At 35.1% G+C, this 21,411-nt stretch overlaps 1 protein-coding gene across 3 annotated transcripts; it reads left to right on the plus strand.

The window, feature by feature from the left end:
- The first annotated feature begins 2,586 nt into the window (after window positions 1-2,586).
- Window positions 2,587-15,737, plus strand: LOC132187147 (ubiquitin carboxyl-terminal hydrolase 7). Of its 3 annotated transcripts, none has more exons than XM_059601345.2 (18): window positions 2,587-2,725; window positions 4,074-4,219; window positions 4,528-4,563; window positions 4,655-4,762; window positions 8,135-8,235; window positions 8,361-8,487; window positions 10,914-10,973; window positions 11,065-11,132; window positions 11,416-11,466; window positions 11,746-11,854; window positions 13,743-13,831; window positions 14,057-14,126; window positions 14,398-14,478; window positions 14,595-14,690; window positions 14,780-14,828; window positions 14,963-15,070; window positions 15,163-15,237; window positions 15,508-15,737. In XM_059601345.2, exons 1-18 carry the CDS (start codon window positions 2,716-2,718, stop codon window positions 15,561-15,563), a joined length of 1,440 nt encoding a protein of 479 aa, XP_059457328.1. In that variant the 5' UTR covers window positions 2,587-2,715; the 3' UTR covers window positions 15,564-15,737. The 3 variants fall into 3 exon arrangements, with proteins under 3 accessions (XP_059457328.1, XP_059457327.1, XP_059457329.1); XM_059601344.2 differs by having other exon boundaries at window positions 2,592-2,725; window positions 14,951-15,070; XM_059601346.2 differs by lacking the exon at window positions 2,587-2,725 and having other exon boundaries at window positions 4,064-4,219.
- Window positions 15,738-21,411: the final 5,674 nt, after the last annotated feature.

Here is a 21,411-nt window from a genome sequence, read left to right on the forward strand (position 1 = left end):
GCTATGGCATAAGACTACCCGAAAGCATACCCTTGTCGAAGAAACTATAACTCATCCTCTCAACTAAACCCTCGGACAGGTATTTCGAAGGTAGTTAGAGGAAATCATCTCAACTAAACCCTCGGACAGGTATTGCGAAGGTAGTTAGAGGAAATCCACAATTGAACAGACTATAACTCATCCTCTCAACTACACCCTCGGACAGGTATTCCAAAGGTAGTCAGAGGAAATGCTCTCAACTAAACCCTCGGACAGGTATTCCGAAGGTAGTTAGAGGAAATCCCCTCAACTAAACCCTCAGACAGGTATTCCGAAGGTAGTTAGAGGAAATCCACAGTCGAAGAGACTATAACTCATCCTCTCAACTAAACCCTCGGACATGTATTCCAAAAGTAGTTAGAGGAAATCCTCTAAACTAAACCCTCGAACAGGTATTCCGAAGGTAGTTAGAGGAAATCCACAATTGAAGAGACTATAACTCATCATCTCAACTAAACGCTCGGATAGGTATTCCGAAGGGAGTTAGAGGAAAGAACCAAGGATCCTCTCAACTAAACCCTCGGACAGGTATTCCGAAGGGAGTTAGAGGAAAGAACCAAGGATCTTCTCAACTAAACCTTTCAGACATGAAACCCTCAGCGGAATGTTTGTAGGAGAAAACCGTTTAGAACATAAAATCCTTCATCAAGGAATGTTCAACGCTCCGACCAAAGCAGAGAGCTCGGAACAAAACTCCGACAGGAGGTTCTGAGACACTCTCTAGGGTCAAGCATTCGACCAAAGCAGAGAGCTCGGAACAAAAACTTCGACAAGAGGTCCTGAGACACTCTCTGGGGTCAAGCACTCGGCCGAAAGCACTCTGCCAAGCAATCACAGATAATTTAAAATTTATTTTTAAGATTGCTAGGGGTGTTTCCATAAATATTAAACTTATTTTATTTTATAAAAATTGTATATGAAAACAAAGGTTGTGCAAACAATCTTTCATGGCAAAGAAATAGCTAATAGTTTGATAGATATTCTTTTATTTAAGAGTTCAAAAACTATTTACGAATAGTCAATGTTTCAAAGATTGCTTACAAATCTTTAGCCTTAAAAAGGCCAACTCCAGGAGCTCCAAGGCTTTGGTCACAAGTACATATAAGATTCCCGATGCCTGACTAGCTCGACAAGTCAACCATGGGAATCGGGGGTAACTGTTGGCGATAAAATTCACAATGGGTCCCATTATCTCTCAACAACCCGTAATTATCTTATAAGGTCCTATATTATCTCATAAGGTCCTACCTTATTTCAACTACCTCACATTATCTCCCCACTATTTCAAATGATTCCGAAAGGAGAAGATCAAGGAGGCAGTTATACAGAAAAACTCTATAAAAGGGAATTAAAGACATCGGTAAGAGGGATCATCTTTTTTATATACTAGCTCCGGCTACATTTTGACCCCATATACGACTGCTAACTTAAGCATCGAAGGGTCTACGGGGCTTTTCCCCCGTAGACCCCTTTGGCGCTCTTATTATTTTGATTTCTTTGTTTAATGAGAAGTTTTGAAGTATTATTTTTTTAAAAAAAAAAAAAATTAGTTGAGAGCTCGGTTCTAACTTCTTAAATTTTGATCGTCAAATGAAAACTCGATTCATTTTTTTAGAAGCTAAAATAGTTGTTTACACAAAGAGAAATCTCCCTACAATTCTCACATATTCCAATGGATTTGACTCACTTAAAGTGTTCCAACAATTTGTATTTGTGACAAATAATAAAAATGTAGGGAAAATATATCTAAACTCCCAATTATCATCACTTTTTCATTTCACCTTAGAAAATAAAAGCTCTCAAAAAGTTAAAGGATTGAGCAAATTAGGTTGCATTATAAATTAATCTGTGATTGTCAGGAGTGCTTTGAATGGAAAAATATATTTAAGCCTTACGAACTATAATTATATTTTTCTTTACGCTTCTAGACTTTAAAATGTGATATTTGGGCCTTCCATACTACCGTTACATGTTAAAATTAAATTATACATTTTTTTTCATTTTCTCTCTAAAATATCCTTAAAGTTATTAAAAAATAACAAGTTTTAAGAAATTACAATTATCAATAATTAAAAAAAAAAACTGGAAAAATACAAAAAAATGGGTGGCCCTTTTCTTACTAGCCCCTTAAATTTGTTTCAAATTATTATTTTTTAATAACTTCCACAGTATTTTGGAGAGAAAACCGCAAAAGTATATAATTTGATACGCAGTAATACTTCTTATTTGAAAAAGCGTAAATTTCAACCAAAATCATGATTTCGCTTAATAAATATTTGATAAAAAAAATATTTTTTTATCATATTTTACCAAATTTTTTTGTAATTTTTAAAAATAGCAATTCTAAAAGTATAATTTTTTAAATCGTACTTATTAAAACTACAATCTCCAACCGACTCTTAATTATAAATTTGAGTACAAAATAGTCGCAACTAGCCAAGCTTTTCGGGTCATCCAAAACCGGCCGCTTGACACACCAATGACCCGTATTGGCACTGTATGAACATTCAAATCGAACTCGGATCAAATTCTAAGCGGATCCGAATTCGGACTTGCCCTATAAAAGCCACATAGAATCCCATAGCAGCACGTCGTCTGTTTGCCCCCTTCTTCAAGCTAGGCACTGCAAAGCCCCTCTCTCCCTCTCGATCCTTCAAACGTCGAAGCTTCTCAACAATGATTACAGGTCAGTGATCCTCTCGAGCTCGATTTTGAATCCGCTATATTTTCCATTTAACTAATTAAGCCCAATGTTTACGATTTTTGCTTTTTATTTATTTATTTATTTTTAGCATTATTGTTCGTTAATGTTCGGTTTATGGAACAATAGATTGTGATAAATGTGTTTATTTGCGTTTTAGGATTTGGGTAACTGTGTAATTTTCGATTTATGATATAGGTTTTAAGCATTTTGTTCGTTCATGTTTACTTAGTGGAACATTAAGAGCTTGATTTATGGCTATCTTTGAATTTTAAGATGTGGGTTTGTAGCGGATTGTCGTTTTATTATGTGGGAATTTTAGGATTCTAGTAAACTGTTCAGCCGTTCAGCAATCGTATTTGTGGCACCGCTATGCAATGCTTAATGATTGTGATATTGGGATTTGAGATACAACTGATATTCACTTCCATGAGATTTGAGCTACTTCCAAGTAGTGAGAAATAAACCATTTATAATGACTGGCCTTATGTCCTCTACGAGCTTCGGGCTTGAATTCTAAGGTACAAAGAAGCTCTAACTATGAACTTAATTGGAGCGTTTTGGAGGCAAGGCAAATGAAACAAAACATTAACGATGAAAGCCTATGCTTGTCAGCGCTTGGACTCTCATTAAACCCTTCTTATTGCATGAGGGTGTAGTATGCCCTCTTATTTGTCCTTTAATTTTATCCTACGGCTATCTCTATAATGATCTCTTGTTAGGTGGATTGAGTAAAATTCTCATTTATTAAGGTTGCATTAGTTTTCGCATGCTCTAAGAGCACTAGCATCAGCTTCCCTTAAATTTTTCTTACATTTAGGGAACGAAACTGTTTGCTTCCATATTCAAATAAACTCCACAATATATTCCCTTATCCATTCCCTATACCATTAAAATATTATTTCAAATAAATGATAGGGAAAAGAGAGCGAGGAAAGAAAAAACCGTTTAAATATTATTCCAAATAAATGTTAGAGGAAAGAGAACCTTTTTATATTAAAATAATGTTAAGGAAGCAAAAGTGCTTTAGTGTTCCCTTGGTTTAGGGAACACCAAGGGAGTCTGTTGTGGGTAATTTTTTAGTAGTTTTCTCTACATTCAAAGAAGAGAATGTGATTTAGGAAAGCTGCTGCTAGTGCTCTAAGCACTCCCATGGTTGTCAGCCTCTTGCCTTGATCTTCTAAATTGGTGAAAAGCATTGGCCGCTTAGATTAAGGTCAAAGGTTGATGCTTCATCTAAATTTTTTGTTGTCTTTTTTTATGATTTTGGTGCTCCCTTTTTTTTTCTTCTTTAGTTCCCTCCTTGTGACATTTGCAATGTGTATGTCTACAGTGAGTGTAAAATGGCAAAAGGAGATGTTTAAAGATGTGGAAATTGATACTAGCCAGCCCCCTTACGTCTTCAAGTGCCAGTTGTATGATCTAACTGGGGTTCCTCCTGAAAGACAAAAGATTATGGTTAAGGGTGGTTTGCTGAAGGTAAGTAAATGCCTTTGTAAATGTTGCTGAAAATGAACCATATCTTGATTTGTTCAAGTCCAGTTCATCAGAGAGTAGTTCTGCCACAAATCATGCTTCACCCTTGAATAAATTTTCCAGTAATCTATATTTTTTTAATTTTCAATTGGTAAGTTACACATCCACCTAGTGGGTCCTGAAGCCATGGCCTCACCCTCTTCATTCTTATATGGGGAGAAAGTGCCGTATTGGCTAGAGCTTGTTGGCAATACACTCAAAGAAGCTTTTAAATTCTCAAACTCAACTTTTTTTTTTTTTTGATAATGCAGGATGATGCAGATTGGTCAACTTTAGGAGTAAAAGAGGTGCTTTGATCTTCGTACCGTCTTTGCTGCTGGTTTTGTTTGTACTTCTAAATTTTGGTCTTATGCGATGCACTGCATTTATTTTGTCTAGGGCCAAAAATTAATGATGATGGGAACTGCGGATGAGATTATCAAAGCTCCAGAGAAGGGCCCTGTATTTATGGAAGATCTTCCAGAAGAAGAGCAAGTGGTTGCCTTGGTAAGATTCATGACTCTTCTGTTCTGAAGTCTGCACATGTTTCTTTTATAAGTAATACAAATTATGCACATGTATTAAGAATTTGTTTTGTTTCTTTTATGTATTTAGAACGAGGTTAGAAGCTATTGTTTGAATGGATATATTTAACTGTTGTTATTGTTGTTTGACCTCACGCAATAATTACCATATGCTTAAGCCTCATGATTATATGCTAGATATATGACTACAGATCAATACATCCTTGCATTAGCCCCTTTATATATCAAGGAACAAATAACTTAGACATGATGTTGTAAGTTACAAAAATAATGTGTTATCAATGTTGACTTGGATCATGACTATTATGGATCTACCACCCCAAAAAAAAAGAAAAAAAAAAAAGGAAATAATCAAAATCTCTTCTATATTTGAATAATTTTTATGCAATCTTCTCTCTAAATTCATGATGCCAAGTTGAACCAAATTCATGGGATCAACAAATTAGAGTATAAAAAAGTGGGCATCTGGAGAAAAGATAAAAGTGGGCCAAAAGTATGGGCCCTGGAATGTTAATATAATTTGTAAGCCTAGTTCATGAGAAAAGGATTTGGAAGTGTGGAAAGGAGCGAGCTTGAAGGGATTGGGCCTGATTGCTTCTAGGGCAAATGTGGATGGAAGAAATAATAAGTCCATGGGGCCAGATGGAAAGAAGACCAAGGGTGATGGGATTAATGAAATTGTATCACGTTATTACATTGCAGTTCTAGGTAAATTGGGTTGCCTCTGTTTTCTGTTTACTTATCAAAAATGAAATTGTATCACGCAAGGTTGAAGCTAAATTTTCTTGAAGATATGTGACGATGTCAAGTTAGGCTAGATAGGCTGGGCTGTTTATCAGAGGTGGGTTAAACCGACAATAAAACTAAAATGGATGGGGAAGGTAAGTGAATTGGGTTGCGTAGCAGGTTGGAGCAATGATTGTAAGGCAGATTGTTGCTGGGGCTCTGACAAGCTTGGAGGTTGCTCAAACAACAATGGAAGAAATTGATTGTTGGTCTGGTTTCATAGAAAAGACAGAAGGAAAAGTTTGGAAGTTGGTTCCTTTGTGTTTAATATGGCGATTTGGAGAGAGAGGAATGCAATGAGCTTTGAAGATTGAGAGACTTCGGTGTTAGAGTTGAAAAATATTTTGGTCAAATCCCGCTACACATGGATAAGCAGCCTTCAATAGTCTACCATTTTCTAGTTTTCCTTAGTTTTTTTGTTAAGATTTTTGTTCTTCTTTTTCTACATATTAGAGGGTTTCTCTTGTATGCTTCCTGTGCACTAGGGTTGCTCCCTTCTGCGCTATTAATGATCATGAATTATTTATTAAAAAAAAAGTTTTTTCTTTTCTTTAAAAGAAGTCTTTACAACACGTAGAAGGTTATAATGATGCTTCATTTAGGCTAGCCTTGACCCGTTCTACTTGAAAATTATGACCATGTTGTGCCTATTATGCAGCGGCAGAGCGAAGATTTTGGTTCATGGGGGCAAGATTGTAAAATAGATTTTAAAAAATTAAATTATAATTAATGAAATAAATAAATAATTCAATATCAGTTTTAATAAATGCCTTTAGGTCACATGTCAACTATAAGGGCTCATTTGGTTCGCGAAATGCATATTCCATTAGGAAAAGAAATAGTTATTACCTGGAATAAAAGAAAAATGAATGGAATAACTATTCATATTCCTTAGTTTGGTAACAATACACAAGCCCTAGTTGGAATTTAATCAAAATTACTAAAAACCCTATGCTATTTGTTTATCTTTTTTTTCAACTCATATTAAAAAAAAAATATATAAATAAAAAGAAAATAAAGTGGGTGGCTGGCCACCCACAGAAACGGCCGGGGTTGGCTGTGGCCTCCCCAAAGGAGCTCCGGGGTGGCCATAGCCAACCCTGAAGCTAATTTGGGGTGGCCGTAGCTACCCTCGGCCTCTTTTGTGCCACCCACTTTATTTTTCATAAATTTTTGTTTTTTTGTTTTAAGTTTAAAATAAAATAAAAAATAATATGCGTGTTTTTGGAAAATGTATTCAATTCTTTAAGGAATAGCTATTCCTCTCATTTTTTAGATGAATAGCTATTCCTCTGTGTATGGAATTAGTCATTCCCGCGAGAATAATTATTTCTAGGAATAAACTCCTACTAATTTACCAAACAAGAGAATGACTATTTTATAGGAATAGCCATTCCATTCCAGGGGTCTATTCCGCAAACCAAATGGGGCCTAATTGCCCAAAGCTCATCTATTAAAGAACACCTAAAACTATGATAAAGCTACATTCGATGTTCTTGATGTTCAATGGAGGTCCACCTTCTAAACATAAAATAGAATTTGAATATTTTGATACTAATTGTGCCAACAATGTTCTTGTTATAACCAATATGATAATAATATGTGGTATTTATAATATTTTACTGTATGCAGATGGGCAACTCAATAACTAATATCAATTTTTATCTCTTATGATAAAATTTACAACTCTAGATTTTCTTGTTTATTTAGTATTACCTTTTTCATCTAATCCTTTACCTCCTAGAAAGCTACAATGCACTTGTGACATATCATTCTCCTATTCTTAAAGTTTGTGAGACCTGACTGATATTTTGGACAATAATCTAGGTTTAAAGTTTAAACTATTTTTTTAGAGCTAGATTACAGGTGATAAGGAACACAGATACGAGTGGCATGGTGATTTAGGAAACAAAGAGTCATAGTTTGATGCAATTACGTGTCTACACCGTGTACTCCTGGTGTCGTTTGTCAGTGTATAACTTCATGTTGTGCAAGCTATAAATAAGCTTCTATCTACTTACCCAAAAAGAAAAAAATAAGCTTCTGTCTATAAGTAAGGCATTTTCGGGTTAAAAGCTAGCCGGGCCAGGGGGTCATTTTCCCCCTCTCGCCACCCCTACTTCGTCCATGCTACTATGGCATCTCCTTTGCCATGAGTTAAGGGTGGAGGTTGAAGTAACAAAATTCAATCCCATGTAGGCATGTGGGTTGTGTTTTTACCTTTTTTTTTTCTTTAGTTTGAAAATTAAGATATTCTTTCTTGAGTAATGCTACTCCTCACATTCATTCTGGCTGATGTGGCATGTTTAGATGTGGCATGTTTAGATGTGGCATGTTTAAGTGGCTTCTCATGTCAGCCACTTAAAAAAAAAAAAAGGTCACTTAAAACACGTCACATCAGCCAGCATGAAAAGTAGTATTACTCTTCTTTCTCTTACTAATTTAGTTTCTTCTTGCCGTTTATCATCATTATTTTAATATTGGTAGTTTAGTATATTCCTTTGTGTTATATTTTGAAATTCTTAGTCCATGCTGTTTTTGCTTCTAGGGTCATAGTGCTGGTCTATTTAATTTGGGAAACACCTGTTACATGAATTCCACACTACAATGTCTGCATTCTGTTCCAGAGTTAAAGTCAGCTTTGATCAAGTGAGTTCTCTTCTTCAATCAATCAACATGAATTGTTACAGAATATGCTCTACGAATGATTGTTTTCATATTTAATTTGCATGCATTTTATGTGACCAAGATCAAAACTTTTTAATTCTGATTAGGTATTCACATTCTGGAAAAAGCAACGATGTGGATCAATCTTCGCATATGTTGGCTATAGCGACACGCGATTTATTTAATGAGCTTGATAAAAGTGTCAAGCCTGTGGCACCAATGCAATTTTGGATGGTTTGTTCTCTAGTTTTACTCTTTTGTTTAATATTGCACCTCTCTTATCATTCCTTTACAATCTTGGGTTACTTGTTGGAGTGCCATGACCTAAGGTATGGTGTCATGGACTTTGCAGAAAAAGCTATGGTATAAATCCAAAATATTTTGATTGGCACATTTTTGGTAAAAAATAATGTAGCATGTGCATTTGCTGCTACTTGTCTATGCACTGGCACCTTGTCCAAGGACAATGCTAGTGAAGTTGGTATACAAAATAAAATGATAAACTTGGATATTTCATCCAATGTGGATTCTCATGTTATGGGTTAGAAGAATGTTATTCAGTCCATGCTCTGTATTCTTCCCTTGCAAAGGTATACGACCATGGTTCATTTAGGTCCGTTTAGGATTGTAGTTTCAAAATGTACGGTTTGAAAAATAGCGATTTTAAATGTAGTTTATGAAAACATGATTTTTAAAAATTGCAGTTAAGCGTTTGGTATAATTTATAAAAGAATGTTGATTCTGTCAATTGAATGTTTGGATAACATTGATATAAAAGAGTTGTGTCAGGTACAAATTACCAATAAGGACATAATAATATGGAAATAAACTAGCTGTACATACTGTGACAATAAAATAGAATAAATCTGGCCTAATAATTTGGCATGAACTTTTTGAAGTGGAAAAGTGGAATTACTAAAGTTGAAAACTATATCTAACAATTATGTTCTTCGTGGAGATCATTCATGCCATATTACTGCTCGATAAAGGACTGTCTTTAGCATATATATTTTTTTAATCTTAACGAAGTACTGTCTTTAGTTGCATTCCAACGAATTACGTTCATCCTAACCAGTTATGTTTTAAATAAGTAAATAACCTCTGAAATATTTACGCGTTTTTTGAAAGAGAGAAGTGGAATGCTACTGTTGGCTCTCTATCTTGCTCATGCAAATTGGGCGAACAAATAGCTGTTTAGTCACAAATGGCAACAGTAGTTCAAAAACTCTGAAATAAACCCAACGCGACGTTAATGTAAAAGCAATAGATTCCCACCTAGGTTCATGACAAACAATAATATTTATGATTCAAAAGAACATCCAAAGCTGCTTCCCTCCATGAGAAGGTTTATTGGAACAAGAGTTTAGTGTGAAATAAAAAATGATGTGATTGGTTTAATGGATTGAATAACAATCTTATTACTTCAAGAGCATAGGTTTGAATCTCCCCAAAAGCAAATAATATTTTATAATAGATTTAACCCCAAAAGGTTGGCTCAAGTGGTAAGAGCCTTGGTCTTTGTGGTAGTCCATGAGGTCTAAAGTTCGAATCCCTTTGGGTGCAAATAATTCCTTGGGGCCAGTCCGCCGGCGAAGCCGGAGTATTACTCGATCTGTGTAGAGGGGCCGCTTTACACGGGTCCAAGGTTTACCTAACAGGAGTGAGTATACGAAGTGGGAGGGGTTCCTCGTTATAAAAAAAAAGAGTTTAGTGTGAAATCACTTGAATTGTAACTTCCCAAGTAAGTTCAAGTAATTTAAAACATTTTACTACTCTCAAAACATAAGATATTAAAATAAGCTATCCACATCGCTTGATGCTTCACAAAATAAGATATCCACAGTTGTACTTAGGCTAGCTTTTTAATAAAGAAAAAGAGAGTCGTTACCCTCTTGAAGTAGAGGAGGAAGAATGTTGCAAATCACTTTTAGTAGCAGAAGAAGAAGCAACATTGTTAGCTTGAAAAAGAAGCATTATTTGGTTTCACTGTTTCTCGTGCTTGATAGATGAGGTGAGATGCTTACCTAATATTTGGAGGTTGAGACGTGGTAGAAAATGGCTCGACGGCCAGCATAGCAGGCATAGCAAACAATGGCAGTGAAGTGAACGAGAGAGCAGAGAGAAAAGAAAAGAAGAGAGAACAATGGTTTGGTCTTGTTTTGGGCGGGTATTCATGGGATTTAGTTGTTTCATGAGGTCAATCTTGGTAACTGATGTTTATGCTACTTGCTGCACGAAAACACTATTGGGCTTTAAAATCATGCGTTGGTAAAATGCATCCTTTAGCTGCTGTGCAAAAACATGGATTTTCCACGTTTTCAAAGCGCCAATGTTTTTGCCATTTTGTGTAAACATGCACATTAACCCTGCCAAATCGCAAGGCCAAACACACTCTTAACATTTCTAGTTTTTTTTGTTTTGTGTTGTTTTGTGTTTTTTCTTGACTTTGCCTTCCATCTCTGATATTGGAGTCATGATTTACTTGACCATTGTTAGGTTTGCTTTGCTAGTGTTTTGATGTTCATCCAATTCATCAAAGCTGAGTCTCTTCATTAAAAAATTGTTTTGGCAAACCTAATCTCAATGATTGATTGCTATTTCATTTTCCTTACTGGTAATGGAGGGAAACGTATCATGTTCATTTGTTTCTATGTTTGCAGTTGCTGCGCAAAAAGTATCCTCAATTTGGCCAGCTGCACAATGGTGTCTTCATGCAGCAGGTCTTAAATTACCTTTGTCTGGTTTTAACAATCATACATATGGATTTGATCTGGTAGTAAGTTGATCTTTTCAATTTTAAATGTGTAACAGGATGCTGAAGAATGTTGGACTCAACTTTTATATACGCTTTCTCAGTCTCTCAAAACGACTGGTTCTAGGTATCTTTCTTTTACCTACTGTACTACGCACGTGTGTATGTGTTGGAACTGATATTGGCTGCATAAAAGTGTATCTTAGACAATTGATCTGCATAAACTTCCCGGTGCCCACCTTCCCTTTTTCTCCTTGGAACTTGGTTAATTTAAGTTAAAAGTACCATTTTGCAGTTTCTTCTGTAGCACTCTAATCCTAATCCTCTTTGTTTTACCAGCACTTGTGGGTTAATTGTTTCTGTTTTCTTAACCAGTAGTTTAACTTAATCCTTATGACATTCAATTGCAGTGAAAATCCAGATACAGTGAAGGCCCTCTTTGGCATCGAACTTGTTAGCAGGTAGTAATGTGCACTATTTCATAATTAAGTACTGTTTTAGAGCAGTAGTCTAAGCTTAGTTATGACTCTGTCCATCCCACAATAGATGACAGCTTACAAATTGGATTTATTGCTTGCTTGGTACATGATTGGCTTATTAATGACCATACATAGTTAATACATTTATATATAGGCATCTTTTTGTGATCCATGGATTTAATGTTGTTCTTCTGTTTCGTTTAATTAAAAGCAGAATGTTTGACATTTTTTTATATGTGTTATTTGTGCTGGTGGGGCCAGGGTGCATTGCCAAGAAAGTGGAGAAGAAAGCTCAGAGGCAGAATCAGTTTATTCTCTTAAATGCCACATATCACAAGAGGTGAACCATTTGCATGAAGGACTAAAGCATGTAAGTATTGTCATCCAATTGTGAAGAACTCTCCTTTTTCCAATTACGGATTGAATGTTTCTTTTGTTTTCTTTCGTTTGGACTGTCAAACCTCCCCCCTCCCGTGGCCGGAGGGGGTAACAGCCTCCCAAAGGCAATATAACAGAAAAAATAATGATGTTGTCTTCAAGTTTGTGTTTGCACTTGTAGTCTTGTGTTATATGCTGCATATTACTTCAAGCGATCTTGATCAACTGCAAAAACAGTTGCCATAATTATATGGTAAGCATATCCATATGGTGACGTGGTATTTGTTTGCCTTCCCCATTGCAATAGACGAACCAGGCATGGATGGTAATGTGAATTATTTTTCTAAAATGAATTGATTTTAATTGTATTTACCATCAATAACTATTATTTTTTTTTAATAAGTAAATGAATTTCATTAAAACGCAAAAAGGCGCACTCAAGTGTACACAAGAAGCATACAAGAGAAACACATAATCAGGCAAGTAAAAAACATTCAAATTCCTTTTTTAGAAGGGCTGTCAACCTCTTAGTGCGCAAAAGTCCAGGTTTACTCCCTTATCACCCTCAAGGACCTTTGTAGAGACAGCACCAACGTGATTCAAGGGATTTCATGAGAATGCCCCAGGTGCACTCCGACCTCCAACATCTGAACCCCTCATTCCACTGCCATCTGAAATTCCATAATTGCCTGTGCCTAATGGCACTTGACGGAACTGGCCTTGGCCCTAACAGAGCCTCTGCATATGACCTACTACTTGCAGCCCCAGTCGAGTTCTTCTTCACTACCATCAATATAGAGCCGCCCATACCAAACATCTGAGCACCACTGAGAAACACTCTGCTAGGCGAACACCTAGCACTGACATACATCTTGAAGAAAGCTAGCACCTTTCGCAGCTCAAGAGCGCAACTCTTCCATCCTTTCCCTTCTCGTCCCTCAGGAATGACGATAAAGCTATGCAGACTGCCACCACCGTATTCCACCAAAGTAAAAAATCGGTCGTGACTGTTTGAACCTCTATGAGTGATGAACACTCTAATGCTAACCCTCAAAAGACTTTGCGAACTCCCTTTGCCCTTCCCCTTGACTCAACGCCTCCAAGGTGGCTGAAAGCCACTCCATGCTGACATTGCCCAAGAAAGCAGCTCAAGAAAAACCCCGGCTTCTTTTTGTGGTGCATTACATTGTGAGACATCCCCCCTCTGCCGAAAGATCAAAAACCTTAGCTTCAACGAATAAATGACTCGAATACCCCATTGGAGGATACCAAAGCGATAAACTTTTGATTTCGATGCTGAGAATTACTACAGAAAGGTGTGAGCCGTCGTGACATGCCTACACATGTATTGCTGAAATAAACAAGAGATTGCGATAATAGGATTTAGAAAATGTTTTATTGATCATCCATTAAAAGTATTGCTGAAAACAAGATAGAATTACACAATGTTAGTCTCAGTCTTCAGAGATCTGGTAAGTTGTTATTATTGTCTTTAAATAAATTTTTTAGACTGACTGTCAGGTGAGAGTTTGTAATGTGCAGTGTCAACCTATTTCTACATTACTAAGCCAATTGATCTCTTGTATTTTGTTTGCATCTGCTGTTTCTCTGATGGGAAGGATTTCCTAGGGAACTTGCCAATAAATTGTAACTTCCTATCTACTAGGGTTGCGTCGCTCTACGCTTTATTAATGATATGAAATTGCTTATAAAAAAAAAATTGTTGAACTCTTGCACCATGTTATTTCAATCTGTCATATTCTTAATTCTCTTATTAGAATTTGACAGGAAAAAAATAGTCTTTCTTAAATGGCCATTTCAACAATGAAAATCTCCTTTCAAAATTGAGTTGTTGGATAAGCTTTACAATCTTCTTGTAGGGTTTAAAATCAGAATTGGAAAAGGCTTCCCCTTCCTTGGGGCGTAGTGCAATTTATTTGAAAGAGTCTCGTATCGATGGCCTGCCAAGGTATTATAATTAGCTTCTTCTGATTATAAATTATTATTTTCTCCTCTCTATAGCATGGAAACCAGCACAATGTGGTCTCATAGGGCACAACAATGGGGATCTTTCTGTTTAATTTCTGAATTATGCTGATACAAGGAATAAGAAAATCTTTGTTGGGTGTCCTGTACATTCTTTGTGGGTTTATTTTAATTCTTACAACTGATGTAACTTTTATTTTTTCTCAAGGTACTTGACCATTCAGTTCGTGCGGTTTTTCTGGAAGAGGGAGTCAAATCAGAAGGCCAAAATTTTGCGGGTAATGCCAGTTTTCTTCTATTCTGTTGTTTAATTAAAGTCAAGAGGTTGGATTTATCTTTTGTATCATTGTGGAAATTTTAAAAAAGAAATGGAAAAGAAGTTTTCTATGAGATGATTATTGTGTGGTGGGGGTTAAGTATACGCCTACCTGCAGTGTTTCTCTATTTAATTCAGATTCACTGATGCCGAGTTTCTCTATTTCATTCAGATTCACTGCTATTTTAAATTTTCAGTATCTATGTTAATTTAAATCTCTTCACTTCTCTCAGAAAGTGGATTATCCTTTGGAGTTAGATGTTTATGATCTGTGTTCAGATGATCTCCGCGGAAAATTGGAAGCTCCTCGCCAGGTTTCTGCTTGCCTTTGGCTTTGATGAACTTTAAAGTTACATCTTCGTTTAAAAAATATTTGATTTATACTATTTTGTTATGTTGGACATTTTCATTTCTACATTGTAAAATTTAGAGGCTAAGAGATGAGGAAGGTAAAAAACTTGGTCTGAAAGCTAGCAAGGATGGCTCTAGTTCAAAAGACAATGATGTCAAGATGTCCAATGCAGAGGTGACTACACAACCTAGCTATACATGCAGTCAAAAACACATATATCTGTGTCATAATTTAATTGTCTCTTGTCTCATCTTTGCACACAGGGATCATCAAATGGAAGCGGTGAGCCATCTATGGCTACATCCCAAGAAGGTAGCAACCTATACTATCCATGTTAGCTAAACTTGGGGTCTATTGTAGACTTCGTATGGCTTCATGGAAATCTAGTTCGTGTAGTCCCTCTTTTTTACTGTCTAAATGATCCTATAATGTAGGTGTCCAATCAGACAGTGAGACACAAATGACTGGAATTTATGATTTGGTTGCTGTGTTGACCCACAAGGGTAGGAGTGCTGATTCAGGGCATTATGTTGGTTGGGTCAAGCAAGAAAGTGGTCAGTTCTCTAGAATATAATGTTTGGTACTTCGTACCATTAGCTTCGGCTAAATGTAGGAACAACCGATGAATAACTGTTGTTGGTTTTAGGAAAATGGATCGAGTATGACGATGACAGTCCAATCGCACAGCGGGAGGAAGACATTACAAAACTCTCTGGAGGAGGTAAGATTGCAGTTTATATGGACTTATACAATAAGCATAATACTTTGCCCTACCATACATATGCAAACAGCCAAAAGATACTGGAAACAATCCATCTTAGCCTATGTCCAATAAAATAGGCATTCATTTTGTGACGACTGATCCAACTGTCAACTTTTTTTTAAATTTATTTGTCATGAGTTTATGTCCAACTCTTCATGGTTTTGCTATATAACTGTCATCATGAACATCATCATGCTACTGTGAAGTTTAATTTCTTTCATGTTTCAGGTGATTGGCATATGGCTTATATATGCATGTACAAGGCTCGCACTATCCCCATGTAATCCTTGTTCTCTTGTGTTTTGGACTCGTTGAAGCAACTTTTGGTTGGCCTCGAGAGGTACTATTATGGTAGATCAAAGATTGTGAAATGAGTAGGCATTACAGAGTTTTCGTATTGTACCATTGGTGTAACGGTGTTTATTTAAAAAAAAGTGTGCTACAGCCTTTTAATGTGAGGGTGCGTTTTAAATTATTATTGAATTCCAGAATGAAGAAAAAAAAATTGCAAATAATCATTTTCTGCCGAAACCTAGTTGGGTTAGTGAGACTTGTGTGACCGAGTGGTTCGGACCTACGCCGGATGGAATAGGAGCCTCTGAAATTTCACAGCTTTAATGGTGAAAATGTTTTCATGACATGTAAAATGATGTGGCATCATGCACACCGTTAAATATGATAAAATAAAATCTTGACAATGAAACGAAGATGGTCCTTACCACTCCCTCATGGTCGATGGTGTAGGCCTAGCGCGTGGAATGCAAGAACGTACAAGCAAGTTCAGTTCTGTTTTGATATGATGTCAAAACCGAACAAATTAATATATAGTTTTCAATTAATACACTCCCCCAGAGTTTGTATCATTATTGGTGGATAAAAGTTCTTTATCAGAATAGTTGACAATGAATCTCCATCGTCAATTTTTCCAATATTAATAAATATGTCTTGATCAGGAAAATGATATAAGATCCCCAATATTGTTAAAACTAGGGCATCAGCATGGTTTGGTAACACGTCATCCCTACGCAAAAAGTAAAGTCTTTATCAATGTGTTGAACATTAATATTTTCTTATAGAGCCGTGTGAGAGTTGCCGAATTTGGAGGATAAACGACATGCAGCTGGGAGAGAAGAACCTGGTGTTGGAGTTGACGACATGCAGTTAAATCAAACGACATGCAGCTACTCATCATCCATCATTGCCATTCCTTGTGGGTGAGGTAAGGCAATGATGGCGTGTGTAATGCTCATGGAATGAGTAGCATCACTAGGAGCAGTGAGCTCACGAGATTAGCTGGAACCCACACCCACCTATTATTTCTTTTTCTCACCTGGAAAATAATGATGTCCATTTATTTAGAGAGAGCATGGGATTCTAACATTCATGACCCAAAAATTACTTGAGCATGCTAATCTCAATTGGTTTCTAAGGGATTTGATGATTTAAACAAGAGAAATGCTATTTAATAATCTGTTGTACGGCAATGTAAACTCTCGTATGACCACCATATATTACTGTCCAAAAAGAGACACGGGGTAATCTAGCGGGTCGTTTTTCTTTCTTTCTTCTGTTTTTCAGCAAAGGCTCTAGGATTAATCATGTCTTGGTTAAATCTGATGGAGAAAGTAATAGTTAAGGTCATCACTATCATTCTCTTCCCTTCCCTAGGAAGTTTATCATTTATCTTTTATTTTTTTGCACTAAAAAAGTAAGGTACAAAACTACTATTGTACTGAGTTGGTGTACACTTGTACCTTAGAACAAAAAAAAAAAAAAAAAAACAGATGATGGACAATCCCGTGAGTAGGGGAAAATTCAAGAAGAAATCAGTCTGAGAATGGACAGAAAAATGAGTGGTTCAACTGGTGCCTCTCATTACCTTTTTTATAGGCCTTGTGAAGGGTTTTGTCTCCCTTTTGAATAGTTGCACCTTCTCAAGTTGATGACTTCTCACTATCTATAGAGATTATAGTGTAGGGGTGTCCACCATTGTTATGGTGTTTATCTTCTCCTACTTGATCACACTGTAATACTAGGTGATAAACTTAGTTCGGCTCGATTACCTTGGTACCAAGAACCTCTATATATCAACTCTTATCAAAATAAGTACTCGTATCTTGTTGTTGTCATTTACCTTTAATGAGTAATTATGACCCTATTAGGCAAAATTGCATAATATCATTCACCTAGGCATTTCTAGTTCCTTCTGATTATGTTCCAAACCATCTAGTGGTCACCTATGTGTTTCTTAGTCATTTCCCTGCTACAATCACTTTGACTACCCCTGAATCATAAGGTTAGGGGAAATAAAGTCTGGCTTAAATTTTACTCCTATCTACTATATCTTAAATATAGTGATAATTCACATCAATGTGTTTATTTTTGGAGCCACGTGCTCCACTTTTTATTAATGAGATAACATTCTTATTGTCTTAAAACACATTGGTCGGTCTGTTAAGTATACTTAATTTTTAAATTGTCGGCAAGACGTTTAATTTAAACCGCATTACTTATTGTTGTGGTGCACACTATGTACTCGACTTCCATTGTGAATTTTGCAACACAATATTATTTCCTACTTAGCCAAGAAATTGTAGTTCCACCAAATAAGAACACATATTCGCTAGTTGACTTTCCGTCATCTACAACCTACAACCCCTACAAAATCTGTATTAATGCAGTATGTTACCTCTAGATCACTTAATTCAAAACATAACTTTATGGGTTTTTTTTTTATTGTTTTTTTTTTTGTGTGTTTTTCAAATATCTAAATATTCGTTTTACTGCCTATCAATGTGTCCTTCATGTATTGGATCAAAATCTGCTTACCAACTCTACCGCATGACAAATGTCAGGCCTAGTACTTAGCCATGAAATACATTAGGCTACCACAACTTGGGCTAGGGGACAGTTCTCATTTCTTCAATTTATGCCTCATCTTGTGGACACATCATCTTGCTTAAACTTTGACAAGTGTCCTTAGTGATTTACAATTATCAATGTCAAATCTTTTATACACATTTTATGATATTTCTCTTGATCCAAGTATAATTACGTTGAACCTCAATCTCTAGAAATTCTTATTGTTGAAGATGATTCACCAACACCTTCAAAGCCTGGTGAGGGTGTCATTTCGCATGAAAATTTTTATGCAAAAACTCCTATGCTGTTAGAAATGGAGAATGGATTAAATTTCTACAATAACTTTCTTCAATCTCATACTACCTCTGCAAGTTGTCAATGTTCTCAGTATATTGAAGACCACCCACCATTATTTGCAAAGGCTATTCACCTGTATTTGCAATGGATTGGTACAAATTATAAAAACCCACAATAGAGGCCAAACCAAACGATTTGCCTTTATATTAATGGTGTTGTCTATCACTTGCAAGGCATCTTGGGATTGCTCTTCACCTTCTCTGGTTGGTGGGTCTTGATTTCCTCTAATCATGAGCTATGTGAGAAATGCTATGGTTCTTTTTGAACTTTTCTTAATTTTACGTGAATATCGTTTTCTAAAAAAAATGAGAGACTAGTGGGGTAATTTTGTTTGTTTGTTTGTTTATAATTTTTTAGAAAACAATATCTACGTAGGATCAGAAGAATATCAGAAAGAAACATAGTGTAAACTAAGTTTCTTTTTTATTTACCTGAAAAAATATAAAATTTCCTAAGATCTTCATAACATCTTTGACTAATTATTTGCATGAACTTTGACCAAGAATTAAAAAAAAAAAAAAAAAAAAATCTCAGAAGGGATTTCTTTATACATTTGATAAATGCATTGCTCTAATCATGAAGTGATCACAATCTCACATGAAGTAACAAAAGTCAACAAGAAGCTTGGCAAAAATTTGACCGTTTCCTAAAAAGTAAAAGCCATTCCAATTTTAGTAGTGACTTCAGATTCAGCTCCTCAGCATTATTTTATTTGAGGAAACAAACAAATAATACAACAATGGGATCCACAAAACATGGACTTTAGGGATGATCCCAATTAACTTTCATTTCACACACCTGATAATAATTAACTAATTAATTATATTTTTTTTTTCTTCACACTTCACTCATTCTATTGAGCAAAAAGGCAAAAATAATGTAAAATAAATATATTTTCAAAATATTAGGACTTAAAAAAAAAAAATTAAAACAAGTTCAAAACACTAAAAACTGGCACAACTTATTTCAAAATCGTGTAAAATAAGTCATAATAGAGACAAAAAAAAGAAAAAGAAAAAAATAGCTAAACATGATGTGGATGCCAATGTCTACAAATAATATCTGCATTTTGCAAATACGGGTATAAATATCGCAATAAAATAATAATAATAATAATAAAAAAATCTAAACATGATGTGGATGCCAATGTTTAAAAATAATATATGCATTTCGCAAATTAGTGTATAAATATTATAGGACATCAATTTTCTCAAAATCAGTTTGGAGAAAATATTTTTCAACTTATTTAAAATAGTGTCAAGCGGAGATGTCAATCCGGTCCGATTTCTTGGTTTTTGGCCAAAACTGGGGATCGGAATCGAGGTACCCCGGTTTTTAGTTTTGAGCAACTGGAACTAGAACATATATATATACCCGGTTATAACCGGGTGTCAAAAACCGAGACCGAAAGATTTTTTGCAACCGGAATCGGAACCGACTCCTCGGTTTTCCAGTTTCGGTTCTCAGGTAATTTTTGACACCCCTAGTGCCAAGTGTATAAACATTTAAAACGTTAATCTAAATTAGTAAACTGCTATTAATGACCTTAAGAATTTAATGTGTGTTTTAAAAGTTTATAAACATTTGACACTATTTTAAATGAGTTGAAAGATATTTTTTACTAAATTGATTTGAAGAAATTATTTGTCCATATAAATAACCACATCCGTACTCGGTGTACAACTTGTACCAAAATTTGAGAAGTATCGTTAAAGGCAAAAATGAATAAAAAAATAAATGTTTGATAATCTCAACTCAAAAAAATCACGTGAATGAGTAGGGAACAACGTGGACAGCACAAGAGAGTAAATGCATGTATGTCACGATGGTCAATGAGCAGAGCGCCACACATCCTTTTGATTGACATCGACAACCTTTGGCTGTGTTTGGCAAACTACTTGAAAAAAAGAGTGAACGGAGACGAGAACCGTATAAGATTTGATTGATGTAAAAAATTGTTAGAATATTTTGTATAAAAAAATAAAATAAAAAATTGTTTTGAAGTAATTTTTATTTAAATTGTAATAAAAAATTAGGAAAAATTTCTTCTAAATTTTCACTCAATTTTATAAATTCTCTATAAACTTTCAAATATCTCATTTTAAACTTATGAACTTTCAATTACTCTCAATATGAATCTCTCTGTCAAATTTTAAACGTTACATAACATTTATTCCCCTAATTTTTATATAAAATTTCAACTTTTAAAATGTTTTTTATTTTTTAAAGAATAAAAATCAATGACATTTTGATCTTTTTATGTATTGTTAATGACTAAAATTAACAGAAAGGTTCTAATTGAAAGTAATTGAAAGTTCAAATGAGAGATTTGAAAGTTCAAAAAGATTTGTAAAAAATTCAGAAAACCAAAAGTGAAGTTTATCAAAAAAAAAATTATTAATGTAATGTAAAAAGTAAAAATATTAAAGTTGATTTTGAGATAAATTTTTTGAGTTTTTGGGTCGGCAATTCCTTCACTCTCCTATTTTTGTCGCCCCTTTATTTTTTTATTATAACTTTTGTTAAAAAAATTGTCAATCGAGCCACAAGAAATTCATTAATCACCGATCATATTTCATCACAAAAAGAAACTTAAAAATAATTATTATTTTTAACTTTTTTTCAACATAATTAGTATTACAAAACATGCTCAAAAAAGCACAGAAGTAGTTGATTATAGATGAAATAGTAAACCATATAATTAATAGTGGTCCTATTGAGAACATCATGGGGTGTGGCCCATGAGAAAGAGAGAGAGAGAGAGAGAGAGCAATTGGTGATATACAACATATTTGGTTGAAAATTAGCATATATCAAATTGATCAGAAGTAATTGATTCCTACAACCTACCAAATCAATTTCGAATTCATCAAACCTTGACAACTTAAGATTTCAACTGTTTTGAAGGTCCAT

This window comes from Corylus avellana, chromosome 6 (genome assembly GCF_965113065.1).
Source record: "Corylus avellana chromosome 6, dhCorAvel1.hap1.2, whole genome shotgun sequence".
In the NCBI taxonomy this organism is placed as follows: Eukaryota; Viridiplantae; Streptophyta; class Magnoliopsida; order Fagales; family Betulaceae; genus Corylus; species Corylus avellana.